The 13,785-nt window shown below is 41.5% G+C and overlaps 1 protein-coding gene across 1 annotated transcript; it reads left to right on the top strand.

Moving 5' to 3' along the window:
* Positions 1-6,177: 6,177 nt before the first annotated feature.
* LOC134400398 (nexilin-like) lies at positions 6,178-13,512 on the top strand. Its single transcript, XM_063128730.1, has 5 exons — positions 6,178-6,219; positions 7,742-8,484; positions 10,975-11,115; positions 11,628-11,742; positions 13,420-13,512. The coding sequence occupies exons 1-5, from the start codon at positions 6,178-6,180 to the stop codon at positions 13,510-13,512; spliced, it is 1,134 nt and encodes a 377-aa protein (XP_062984800.1).
* The last annotated feature ends 273 nt before the right edge of the window (positions 13,513-13,785 follow it).

Raw genomic sequence — 13,785 nt, 5'->3', positions numbered from 1 at the left:
CTCCACCTCCTTTTTTCCTTCCAGGCACCCTGGCTACTCTTCTCCCCCCCCCACCCCCCAGAAGACTCTTCCTTTGTTTTAGCTCAGCTACACGGAGACCACCAGAGGGTAGGTCTCCTTTACGTCAGCGCTGTGACGTACAGGGTAATCACACGCACGCGCTTGAGGAAGTAGCCTTTTTTAAAAAGCCATTTTCTTGTAGCGCCTGCACACGTGGTTAGGAACGGTCCTCTCTTCAGAACCTCTTTCCCTTAAGAGGGCGGAGCCAAGGCTAGTTTTTAGTTTCAATTTGTAGCTGCAGTTCCCTCCTCTTCCCTAACACAGCTGTCACCTCGACCAGTAAGGAATCGACAGACACTAGTTCCTTCCAGATGAAACCTCCATGTTACCAGCAGTATACCTTCGAGCAAGAGATGAACAGCAAGGGAGGGCTGTTTTCTTCAAGCCTGTCTTTTAAGCATACAAAAGGCAGTTGCGGCTAGCCACTAATGAAAGTAATATTATTGAAATAAATGGACTATTTGGCAGGGAGGTTTCATCTCATGTAACGGAGCAACGCCTACAACAGAAATGCTGTCCTCAGCACAGTTAGTGACGGTTAGAAGCTGGGTGAAAGGAACACTAAACACCGCGCTTTGCTTAGTTTATCTCCAAAGTTATGGATTTGGATTTTATTGTTGTTCGTTTTGTAAGAGCAGCCTACAGCACAGCACAATTTTCAGCAGCCTGGTTACTCTGTGTTTAATGGATTGCGCTGGAACTTGAAAACTAAGCAGAGGTCAGGTTTCACCTGGCATGGGAGGCAGAGAGCACACCAAACACAAGCATAAACAACATAGATTAGAAAATGGGTTGAGTTACAGCACAACGTGGTGATGAAATGGGAGGAAATGAATTTGGAAAGCATAATCTATTTTAACCCCAAGAGGAGCACCAATTTAAAACTCATATAATGCATGGAGGCAGACTGGGGGCAGTGAAGGGCCAATTTTTTTTCTTTTCTTTACTGGAGTTGAAAGGTAATGGATGGGGGGTGGGGGAAGGAAGTTGCCCAATTTGGCCTCAAAGTGGTTAGTTTTCTTCTTTGCTTCTAAAAGAATGAAATTTTATACAGCTGCTGTACATCAAAAGATTGAGCACTCAAGCACTGCAAAAGTCAGATCCATTCAATACATTTCTGTACTCAATCCCAAAACATTTCTGTACTCGATCTACAAACCAAGATATTTGAACACCCCAGAGACCAACGGCTCTTCAAATTGCACCACTTTTCTAACTGTGCAACCAAATGGGTGATTTACATTATTATTTGCTCTTGTGGGTTTCTTTACATTGGCAAGACCTCACGGAGCATTAGAATACGCATCTAGGAACACCGTTCCAAATTAAAACATAGAGTAGCAGATGCACCAATGGTTCAACACTTCATTGAAAAGGCTCACGGATATGATGAATTCTGGTTTCTCGTTATAGAAAGAATATATCCGCACAAATATAATTGGAATAACCATGACAAAATTCTTTTAAGAAAAGAAGCCGAATGGATCTTCAAACTCAACACAGTCCATCCTCATGGCTTAAACGTTAGCCTAGAATTATCATCTTTTCTTGGAAAGTGAATCCATGATTGAGCATCAACCTGCATTAATTAGGACCTATTTGGCTTGACTGAGCATCAACTTTCATTAACATGACCATATTACTTGCTATGTTATTGTACCTTTAAGCCTCATATATTAATGAACAAGCCTGAGCGAGATCAGCTGATGGATCGTTTCTTCACCGCTTGGAAGCTAATGAATTTTCAGCCGGGGCATAAGGTTTGATGTTTTTAACTCTCCTCCGTAGTAGGTCTCCATAAATTCACTAGATAGCTAAATAATTTTTTTTTATTATGCAGAAAGAATTTCCCTATCTGGTAGATGGAAGCAATTTAGGGAGTACTATCTCCTGTCGACACCCCCACGGCTCTTGACGGCACGCAGTGGTGAGTGTGTTATCCACATGAAATCCATATATGGAATCTGCGTTGTTCTGAAAGTTAATTTTGTCATCCAGGCAGTTTATTTACTTAAGTAATGTTTATTTATTGGCAGACTTGAAAGAATATACATCTGAGGAAGTCTGAAATGAACTGATGAAACAGGAAAAGATAGATAACTGGAATCCTGTCATAATTAATAATACAGTATATTAGTCTGTCGTATCTTATTGCCAAGGTTTTACAAGAAGCAACTATTGCCTTGTCCTGCCTTGTTTTGCTTTGTGTTGTCATCTTTATAATTTTGTATACTTGAATTGTTCTGTTTGAGAGCACTATATAAAATAGAAGTCATTACTTTGACTCTGTATATTACCACTGTTTGACTGTATTGTTAAAATTGTTACGCAGTTGTGTGCCTGTTGGCATTCCTGATATTTGATTGCTCAATCCCAAAACAACCTAAGGATCACATATCTTTAACTGGGTCTGAACACTTTGAATACACACACACACGCCTCATTGATTCCCTCAACTCATTGGACAATCAAATAGTTACTTCTCTTCTCCTAAAAATAGAAAGTTTGCATTGGTAATTATTATAAGGCTGAAAAAAGACATTTTATGCAACTGTTGAAACATACTGTGATATGTGGATGTATATACCTTTAAGAGGCCTGTAGCTGCTAGTCTCCAGGTCCTCATCGAAGGTCTGGGCGGAGCCTCTGTTTCTGTCAGTTGGTGTTCAAGCAGAACGTACTATACAAACCATCAAGCACATGCTATTGAAAACTCTACAAGATGGCGCTGATCCATATCTGGCTCTGTTGAACCTGCGTAATACTCCAGTAACAGGTTTAGATTTTGCTCCTGCCCAATTGCTCATGGGACGTTTACTACGGAGCACACTGCCAGCTATTACATCTGCCCTGAAGCCCAGGGTGCCACGTGGAGCGCACCCTAGATTACAAGATCGACAGAGGCAGCAGAAAGCATATTATGACAAGCACACAGCACCTCTTCCACCTTTGCAAGTAGGAGACAGGGTCAGGTTGAAAACAACTTTAGGTTGGATGCCAGCATCAGTAGCTCAGAAAAGAAGAGAGCCACGCTCATATGTAGTGGAGACTCCCCAAGGTCAAACTTATAGAAGGAACAGGGGGCACCTCAGGAGGGATTGCTTTTCCCCTGTGAGTGCAACCAATGTGGATCTAGGGGTTGTAGAGGAGCTGGCATCCCCTGAGGCAGTGGTCTTGCCAGAAGGACCTCAAGGTGAGCTGGAGCTATCGTCAGATGTAACAGCAGATGGAATCAAACGGACACGGAGTGGGCGAGAAGTGAGACTACCAGCAAAGTTTAAGGACTATGTTATGGGATAGTGGTGAAGAGCTGAGATTGACAAGTTAAAATTTAATTGAACAAAAGTTATTGTTTTTATGGAGAAGGGGGGATGTGATATGTGGATGTATATACCTTTAAGAGGCCTGTAGCTGCTAGTCTCCAGGTCCTCATCGAAGGTCTGGGCGGAGCCTCTGTTTCTGTCAGTTGGTGTTGTGGGCCTTGCTGAGGGAGTTTAGTGTCACTGTTCTAAGAAGTTTTAGTAATAAAAGAATCCAGCAATGAAAAGACTCTGATGTTATTGCCTGGTAGTCTAAAGGCAAGTGGCAGGCTGAGCAGGTAAGCTCACCCGTATGGTCCCTATGCCTGAGGGATACTACACATACTACACAAAGCATATCTCATAATAGCAGCCAGTGCTAGAGAGAAGGGAAGCCCAAAAAATATTGCTGGCAGCTATAACAGAGCATGGTATTATGTAATGCTGCTGCCAGTCGCCATGGGAACTACAAGCGGCTACAATAGTTCCAGTGGAAAGATTCCATATATGGGTTCCAGTCATTTCCCCAATAACACCGGTGGTGGTAATGAGGGAGTTTCCTGAAAATTTAAAAGAGGGATTGGTAAAGAAATTAAAAGATGAGAAAGTACTTAAAATAAGAGATTGGATGGAGAAGATGGGAACTAAGGAAGAAATAAAAGAAAAATTAAAAGGGGTAAATATATCATGGTTCAATTGTATCCAAATGGAACAATGGACCAAAAAATGGCTAAAGGATAATAGAGATTGCAGAAAGAATACTAAATTTGAGGATTTGATTTTACAAAAAGAGAAAGAAAAAGAAGAAAATAAACCGATAAAAGGATTAATGAGTGAAATATATAAGATATTATTGGAAATGGAAACTCAAGAAGATTCTGTTAGGATGGCATGGGAAACACATTGATGGTGATATATAAATAAATAATAATAATAATAATAATAATAATCATCAGATATGAATGAGAAAATAGAGCAACAGGACTGGGGGAGGATATGGAAACAGTGTTGAAAAATATGTCTGTAAGGATAAAACAAAATTATTATAAGATAATTTGGAGGTGGTATCTAACTCCAATAAAATTAAACTTAATAAATAAAGAGAACGTTACTTTGCTGGAGATGATGTCAGGAGAAAGGAACGTATATACATATGTGGTGGAATTGTTAACATGTACAAAAATTATGGAAAATGGTGTATAGAGAAATAAATGAAATAACGAATGAATTTAGAAGAAACACCAATTGTAGCATTGCTATCAATGTATGGAAATCTTAAATGTAATCAGATGGAAAAAATTAATAACGAACCTGTTAACAGCTGCAAGGTTAATGATATCCAGAAATTGGAAGGTTCAAGGAGATTATGATATAGAAGATTGGTATAAAGAAATATGGGCTATTGCTATAAATGACAAATTAACATGTAATATTAGATTTAGAGGGGGGATAATAAAAAACAATGATTTTGAAGCGATATGGAAATTGTTCCTAGAACATGTATTTTTAAAAGAGAGAGGAAGAACACCTCCAGAAGATTCAATGCAATTTTGGAAATTAGAATAAGATCCCAAGCGTGGGGGGGGCACTTATTAATGTGAGTTAGTTAAGAAGTAGAATGTATAGCTGAGAAATAAGAGGAATGTTGTGTTATGTATGTATATGATTTATTATGTGTTGCTGTTAATAATAATAAAAGATTCCATATATGGGGGAAGACCAGAAGCTTACCTGATCAAAACAGACCTTGCTAAATTGTGATAATAGTATGAGAAATCCAGGAATGATTCCCCATTAACTAAACACCAACCTAGTACATTCGGGTGTTCTTCCTTGTGACTTTTAAATAGCAATTCATTCATTCAGAAGTATTTAGAGCTCTCCCATGGGCCTATCTTCATGGAATTGCTAGAGGAACCCTCCTGTGAGTTCACCCAGGCGTGTTTGTTAATTATATCAGTAGCTGGTAGGTTGGGTTATATAATGAGAGGGAGATCTCTTCTAGTAGTAACACTAGATGCTTTATAAGGCAATATTGGACCGGGGGGGGGGGATCTACATGTCGTCGAGGCGCCACCTCGCGCTGTTTTTTAAACACGAAACTTAACACAATGCGCCACATTTGTACATTGATGGTGCTATATAAATAAATAATAATATCTTCATTGCACGTTTTTTTTCCTTTTTCTGTGTGTCGTTGTGTTTTGCCGGTTCACAAGTCCTATATCTCCCATCCTTTTTCGTATTGTTAGCTTAAAATATGCGGGCTTAGCGGAGGATGTCCCTGATTGGCCCCCAAGTTCCCCCCTCCCGGTGTCATAGCTGTTCTGTGCATGTGCGTTAGTGCACCTCCAGTTGGAACCATTCTTTGATTTGCCCCGAGAACCCTTTTTTAAAATTAATATGTTGCCTGTGCATGTGCGTTAGCGCACCTGGGGGGGAATCTACACTATTGGTTATTACATTATTTTCTACTGTTGTTCTGTTTTTCATTGTACCGTTACTTTCCGTAACGGGGCACAGTCGCATGAAATACTTTAATCTGTTACGTTGTACCAGGCAACACTGTTTGTTACCCCATTGTCTATTATTCTTAACTCTGTCATTTCCTTGATCCACCTACTTCCATTGTTCTGCTTTCTGCGGGCTTTAGTTTTCCATCATATATGCGCATGCTCCTTATTTGAATTGGATTTCAAGAGGTAGTGAGAGAGGTAGTTTTCAGTATTGTGTATTGTGGATTGATAGCATGGCTGGCAAAGAGCATAATGTAAATATTTCAATGTTTTTTTACTTGATTTCCGTGGCATTATATGCCATGGAGACTGTGATCAACGTCTTGCACAATCTTGATGAGGAGGTCTCGTATTGGCTTCTACAAACCCTATCGTAGGAGGTTCTTATACCTTGTGGCTTGTTTTAATCTCAACTTGAGCGACATGACCAACATTTCTAGATTTATCAATATGCCTGTTGTATGCCACCGCTACTGGGCCATACCCACCAGCAAAGATTGGTGGGAGAACTTTGTTCTCAAAGTGTGGAGTGACTTACAATGGATTGCCACCTTCTGTATGACTCGATCAACATTATTTGAAATTGTTGCCCTCTTAATGCCATCACTTCTTCGCAAACGCACTGCAATGCGTGAACCACTAACGATTGAGAAGAGGGTGGCGATTTCTATTTGGAAACTTGCAAATCCTGGATATTACAAAAATGCAGCGGATCTGTTTGGAGTGGGGAGGTTGAGCGTAGCAATGGTATTCATGGAGTTCTGTCTTGCCCTTGAACACAAACTGCTGAGACAGACCATGTCAGCAACCTTCCAAAGGTAAAACTATTATTAAAAAAAAAAAAAGATGAAAGAAGGTTGTGCACATGCACTTCTTTGAATACTTTTAAATAGATATATATGTGTTAATTTAATTATACTCATCATTAATGTATTTTAAATTGAGATAGGACTGCATAATATTAAATTATTCCTAGATGAAACTGCATTGTCTCCACAACTAAGTTTAATGTAATATTCTTTTGTGTTCTCTGTCTCTCTAAATTATTTTATTTTTTCCTAGATTTTGGAGGGGTTTGAAAAACTTGGCTTCAAATATTGTTTTGCTGCTGTGGATGGGACGCACATCCCAATATGTTCCCCTATAAGGCAAGGCAATGACTTCATCAATCGTAAAAAGTTTTACTTTATGTTGCTACAAGGCACAACAGACCATACAGGGTGATTTATCAACATAGAAATTGGTTGTAGTGGATGTAACCATGATGCCTATATGTTCAGCAACTCTGCACTCTACGAGGTCATAGAGGCAGGTGCACTTCTGACAGACACACCTAAGTGGACTTTGAGGAGTGACACGATTGGACCAGTGATTGTTGCGGACGGGGCATATCCAATATGCCCATGGTTAATGAAACCTTTTGGTGGGAATCTCAGTAGTAAACAGTCACACTTCAATTACTGTCTTAGCCATGTCAGAAATGTTGTTGAGAGGGTGTTTGGGAGATTAAAAAGCCAATGGAGATGCCTAACTGAGAGACTAAATGTGGTGGAAGAGAATGTTGTTTCTGTGATCTCTACAAGCGTTATATTACATAATATATGTGAATCAAAAGGGCATGTTTTAAGAGAGTACAGAGCAGGAACATTGTATATCTCTGCCTATGATAGGATTACCATATCCTGCAGAGAGCAATGCTCAGTCAATGGTGGGGACTCGAATCAGAAATTCCATGTGTGATTATTACTGGCAGCACTGCAAGAGAATTTAAAATATGAACGAATGGAAAGTACTTCACTTCCTGTTCTGGGTTAATACGATTACAGCTGTAAATATGTTCTTATTTGTATAAACATGATTTGAAAGTCAGGGGAGGAAGCCAGAAGGTGTATAGAAGAGGAGAAAAGGGCATTTGCCGAAGCAAGAAAAAGCATGGGCCCAGATGATGAAGTTTCACTGATGTCAAAAACTGTATCTCAAGAATCTCTTACACCTGGAAAACTGGAAATTAACTTTGAAGAGTTACTGAGACAAAAAATGGAAGAGGAAAAGAGATGCACAGAAGAGCGCAGACAAAAACTGGAAATGGAAAAGCATGAATTTGAACAGCTCAGCCAAGAAATGGGAGAGGAGGAGGAGTGTGAAGCCTTTGAGTTAAGCAGGGAATATGAGGAGTTAATAAAATTAAAAAGAAGTGGTTCAATTCAAGCAAAGAATTTGAAGAAAAAGTTTGAAAAAATTGGGGAGTTGTCTGAAGAAGAAATACAGAAAAAAATTGAAGAAGAAAGAGCGAGGAGGAGAACTATGGATCAGGAAATAAAAGAAAGGGAAGCAGAAAATTTTCAAGAGGAAGATGAAGTGGATGTGAAACCAGCCACAAAATCTGAAGCTCCATTTACACACAAGGTCAACATGAAGGCTCGATTTGAACAAATGGCAAAGGCAAGGGAAGAGGAGGAACAGAGGAGAATTGAAGAGCAAAAATTGCAACGCATGCAATTTGAACAAAAGGAAATTGATGCAACATTGCAAAAGAAAAAAGAGGAGGAAGAGGAGGTTGGGAGCAAAACTTCCAATCCCTTTGCAGTTGTGCCAGGAAAGGGAAACATGCAAGTTGCTCTTGTCAAGATAAACTATGGTTTAGCGTGACAACCTAACGTGGCGACTGCAAGACGGGGCAGTGGGATCTATAAAAACATTCGAAGTATAAAACAACAGTATAAAACCATAATATAAAATACAATATAAAAGCTCAACCAGATAACCTTTATAACTGTTTATAACAGTAGTGACAACTGTTTAGGCCCAGGACACACACATATACCGTTTCAAACTGCTTTCAAAGTGTTATATCCTGCTTGGTGTAGATCTGGCCCTAGACTATTCAGTTACTGCTTAGAGATATTTTAAAATATGTTTCCTTGAAGACAATAGTGATCAAAACTATTGTTTACACTATTTTGAATTCATATCTGCTTGGGAAATCATGGTTTAGGAATTGGTATTTTTAAGTAAATCATATATATTAAGAGCTTTATCACACCAGGGTTATACTGTGCAATCACTGCGAATTGTGTGCAAAGGACTCAGACGATTTCCACCTTATAATCTGCTTTGACTGTGAAGTACTCCCAGGCATCCTGCTTTAATTGTGCTATTAAGCCAAAAGTGCAATATTTAGCTACCAGATTTCGAGCATATCTTCTGAGCGGCCACGGGTGCAGGAACAGGATTTTAAAGAAAAATTAAACAAATGCTTACATCAGCATAAGCTTTAAAGACATCAAAATTGGCACAATAATAGATATTAAGGAGAACTTTAGGCATACTAAATTTGAATTGGATTGGGTCATTTTATGATTTTTTTACATTTCCCCCCTTAAACTCATTTCCTGGTAAGCAAAGGAACTCTGCAGCCGGGTAGCAGCAGCAGCAACAACAACAACGCTGACAGCTGTTGAACGCCTCGAGGAAAGGACCTGTCATCTTCTACTCTACAAAGTGCCATGAATACTGACGGTGCTACGTAACCAATAAATAACAAAAACAGGCATGTGCTGTGACGTTATCCCAGGAACTGAGACATATCCCAGGAAAAGAGCAAGTGCAAACAAGCCCTTTGTTCCAAATCACAGACAATTGTTAGCGATCCTGGTGAGGCATAAAGCCAAGCCGAGAGCAGTTTCTGCAGGCCGCGCTGGTCCAAAGGCTGCACGTTCTGCACTGATTAATTGATTCATTTGATTTGTACCCAACCTTTCTTCCAAAAAATGGCACTCACAAGGTGGCTTACAGAAATGATTAAAATGGATTAAAACAATAAATTAAGATTTATTTATTTTATTTATTTATTACATTTTTATACCGCCCAATAGCCGAAGCTCTCTGGGCGGTTCACAAAAATTAAAACCATAATAAAACAACCAACAGGTTAGAAGCACAAATACAAAATACAGTATAAAAAGCACAACCAGGATAAAACCACGCAGCAAAATTGATATAAGATTAAAATACAGAGTTAGAACAGTAAAATTTAAATTTAAGTTAAAATTAAGTGTTAAAATACTGAGCAGTGGCCGCTCGGAGAACAACAAATGATTCGCTCCTAAACAGGTAGCAAAATAGGTTGGTTCTTTTGGCTTTAAAGCACAATTAAAGCAGGATGCCTGGGAGTACTTCACAGTCAAAGCTGATTATAAGCTGGAAAACTTCGGAGTCCTTTGCACGCAATTCACAGTGGTTGCAAAGTACAACCCTGGTGTGATGAAGCTGTTAGAGAGAAATGTGGCTCTTTCTGCTTGACACCCGTGAGAGAGGCGAGATGGTGTTCAGCCCTGCCACGACACAGGCTCTGAACACCAAGCTTGGCCGCGGCTACTCCCTGTTCAAGCCAAGCACCACCGCTTGATATGCCTGAGGCAAGGGATAAAAACCACCTTCCTCCAAACTATGTGGAGAAAGGGGTTAAATGGAGAAGGATTTCAATATATAAAATAAAACACTGTGGGTTATATGTGCTGAGGTGAATTATTGTCAGAATGGGTGCTAAATGTGTAAACTTCAGATGATAAATGCCAAACAGACACGTGGGATTTTTGTGGTAGTTAAAAACAAAATAATTGACATTTATTTTTAAAAGTTCACAAGCTTTGTTTAAAACATTTAAAAACCTTTTTGAAACCTTTCATCCAATCCTTTCACCCATTCACATACACACTTTCCTTTCTCTCACACAATCACTCTTGAGCTTTCTTTATTATCTGTATTGATTAATATACATCAACTATGTGCACACCACACTCCAAAGACAGCACTCTCTACCCTGAACCACAAATTTCCTAGAATTTCTCTAAGCACAGAGAGCACTAAAGACTCTAAGAGTACCTAAAAAGTCTCCCACAATCCCCTCCGTCATTTCCTTATATATCACTCCTCCCCCTCCCAAGACATTCTAACTCCGCCCACTCAGGCCAACATTCTAAAACCCACAGACTTACAAACTGCAGACATACATTTGGGAACTGACTTGTGGGGTGTAACACCACAGGCCCCTCAGGCCAAATGGCTCCTGGTGATACTTTTCTCTCTGTTGGATTCAGCACCGCCGTGCAAGCTCTGAAAAACCTGGTTACGTGTGCCGGCTACATCAAGGAATACAACATTCTGGGGGTGCAACGCTGCTGGGACTTGCTGTCGAGTCCAATCGAGAACTTCTTCGAAGGCATTTTCTATCTGGTTAGGTAAGAAACCAGAAGTTGGGAGGTAGGTTCTCTAGCGCTCAGCTGCAGACCCTCCCCGATATAAAAAGGGGAGGATTTTACGGATGTTAAGGCCAAGGGTAGACTACAGCTCCTTGAAAAGGTCGAGGTGAAGGCACAGAACCCAGCTCTGTTTCCAGATTCCAACCCCCATGTGCCCCTATCCCAGTTAACCCATGCCGTTCCCTTACAGAGCTGATATTAAGAAGGGATTTCATTTATCACGGCCTTCATCAATGCTCTAATTACAGCAGGGGGCAGACAAATTGGAGCCAATCTCCCTTGTAATGGCTTCTTTAGCTACCATTTTAGAAGTATATGGGGGGCACAATTTGACTAAAATTGGGGGGAAAGGAGGTGTGGCTTGGGGATTTCAATTAGAACCCCTCCTTCCCCCCCCCCAATAATTTGAGCACCGCTCTGAACCCGCTGTGGGTCTAGCAGACCTGAGCAGCAATTCTTGCTAACATTCAGAATTGCGTTTGCTCTTCCAGGACCTTGTTTACATTCAAAAAAGTGCACCTCAAAGTGACCTTCGAACAGGCCAGCGCGTACTTGCGCCATTCTGACAACAAGGAGAGGATAGTCGGGATGGCTTTCTTCACCGAGGTGAGAGTTCGAAAACCAAAAAGCATGGATTGGGATCTGCCAAGTGCTTGGCCCACATACCGTTTCTGCAGTCCCAGGAAGGGGGCAAAACCAGAAAGCGTAAGAAGCCCTATTGGCTGCCCTTTCTGGCTAGTGGCCTGGATCACTCTCTGCAGGGCTTATAGAGGGGTTGTAGCAGCCACTAGCTGGGTTCGCACAGTCATTGCTGGCCACTGTAGTTTAAATAAGCCACAATGGCTGGCAACGCTCATGAACACCTGCCCACTATCTAGATGGAGCCAGATACAGTGGGTTGCTGTTCACAGATTTGTCATGGGGGGTGGAAGCTTATGTACCTCCTCCTGACACAAACACGCACACTGAATCCATTTGGATTTGTAAGCTTCTCAGAGCAGGGACCTAAGCTCCACATTTCCAGGAGGACATTGACAGGTTAAGAACAGGTTCAGAGGAGGGCAACACAGATGATACAGGAACTTGAGGACAGGCCCTAGGAGGACAGGCTGAAGAAGGAACTTGGGATGTTCAGTCTGGAGACAAGAAGATTGAGGGGAGTCATGTTAGCAGTGTTCAGGTACATAAAAGGATGCCACAGGGAAGGTGGTCAACAAGAAGTATTTTCCACAGCCACAGAAACTAGGACCCAAAATAAGGGGTATAAGTTACAGCTACCTAGATTCCGACTAAATATAAGGGGAAACTTCCTGATGGTAAGAACTGTACAACAGTGGAGCAGTCTACCTACGGAGGTTGTGGGTTCTCCATATTTGGAGGTTTTTAAGAAGAGGCTGGACAGCCACCTCTCATGGATGGTTTAATTGGCTTTCCTGCACATTGCAGAAGGTTGGACTAGATGATCCTTGAGGTCCCTTCCAACTCCTCAATTCTATGATTCTATGAAATAAGAGGTTTTCTCTGCCAGGAGAGAAGGTGGGATGTGGGGAAGAAGATGGCAGGCTGCGGGGGGGACCCCACATTCCATTTCTGGCCCACGGACTAGAGGTTCCTGTGGCGTTACACCCCACAAGTCAATTCCCAAAGGTATGTCTGCTGTTTGTAAGTCTGTGGTTTGTAGAATGTTGGCCTGAGTGGGCGGAGTTAGAATGTCTTGGGAGGGGGGAGGAGTGATATATAAAGGCATGACTGAGGGGATTGTGAGTTCTGTTCTGTTCTAGTTCTTGTTCTTGTTCTTTCCAGGGAGACTTGTTAGGTACTCTTAGAGTCTGTAGTGCTCTCTGTATTTATGGTACTTAAGTTTTGGGAGTCCCGCTTGCCCGCCTGCCTGGACATCGCGGCCTGTTTGAGGAGAGAGGTGGGCCCCTTCCAACTCTGCTATTCTATGATTCTATGAACTGGGCATGTTTAGCTTGGAGAAGAGAAGACTTAGGGAAGACATGATAGCACTCTTCAAATACTTGAAAGGTTGTCACACAGAGGAGGGCCAGGATCTCTTCTTGATCCTCCCAGAGTGCAGGACACAGAATAACGGGCTCAAGTTAAAGGAAGCCAGATTACAGCTGCACATCAGGAAAAACTTCCTGTTAGAGCAGTACGACCCTTTCCTCGGGAGTAAGGCAGAGGGTGGTTTGAACCAAGGTCGAGCTCACCACATACTTTTTCTTCTTCTTCTGGCAGCGACCTTCTTCTTCTGGCAGTGCTGTGCTGCGCCCCTCTTAGCTTGGCGCACTAGGCGGTCACCTGAGTGGTCTCTATGGTAGCACCGGCCCTGGGCTCAGGGTCCTTGCTGTCCAAAGATTCCTGGAGGCTTGATGGAGCTGGCACAAGGGCCTGCAGTGCAGCATTCAACCAATCCTGCTTCTTTGACTGGGCCAGCTTCTTACTAGCTATACCATGCCTGGCCAATCTAAACGCTTCATACTGACAGCCAATCTCAAAGACCGATGATTTACAGAATTTATGCCCCATGTTTAAAGGGAAAAAAAGACCTTTACAAATTGATCCATGTCCTGCAAGAGTCCTTGTGGTAGGTGGACCAAAATTTGGAATTTTGAGACTCGGTCATTGGTACTACCACGAAATGGC

The sequence above is a fragment of the Elgaria multicarinata genome, chromosome 6, assembly GCF_023053635.1.
Source record: "Elgaria multicarinata webbii isolate HBS135686 ecotype San Diego chromosome 6, rElgMul1.1.pri, whole genome shotgun sequence".
Taxonomy (NCBI): domain Eukaryota; kingdom Metazoa; phylum Chordata; class Lepidosauria; order Squamata; family Anguidae; genus Elgaria; species Elgaria multicarinata.
The sequence above is the reverse complement of the archived record's forward strand: the minus strand, read 5'-3'. Positions and strand labels throughout refer to the sequence as shown.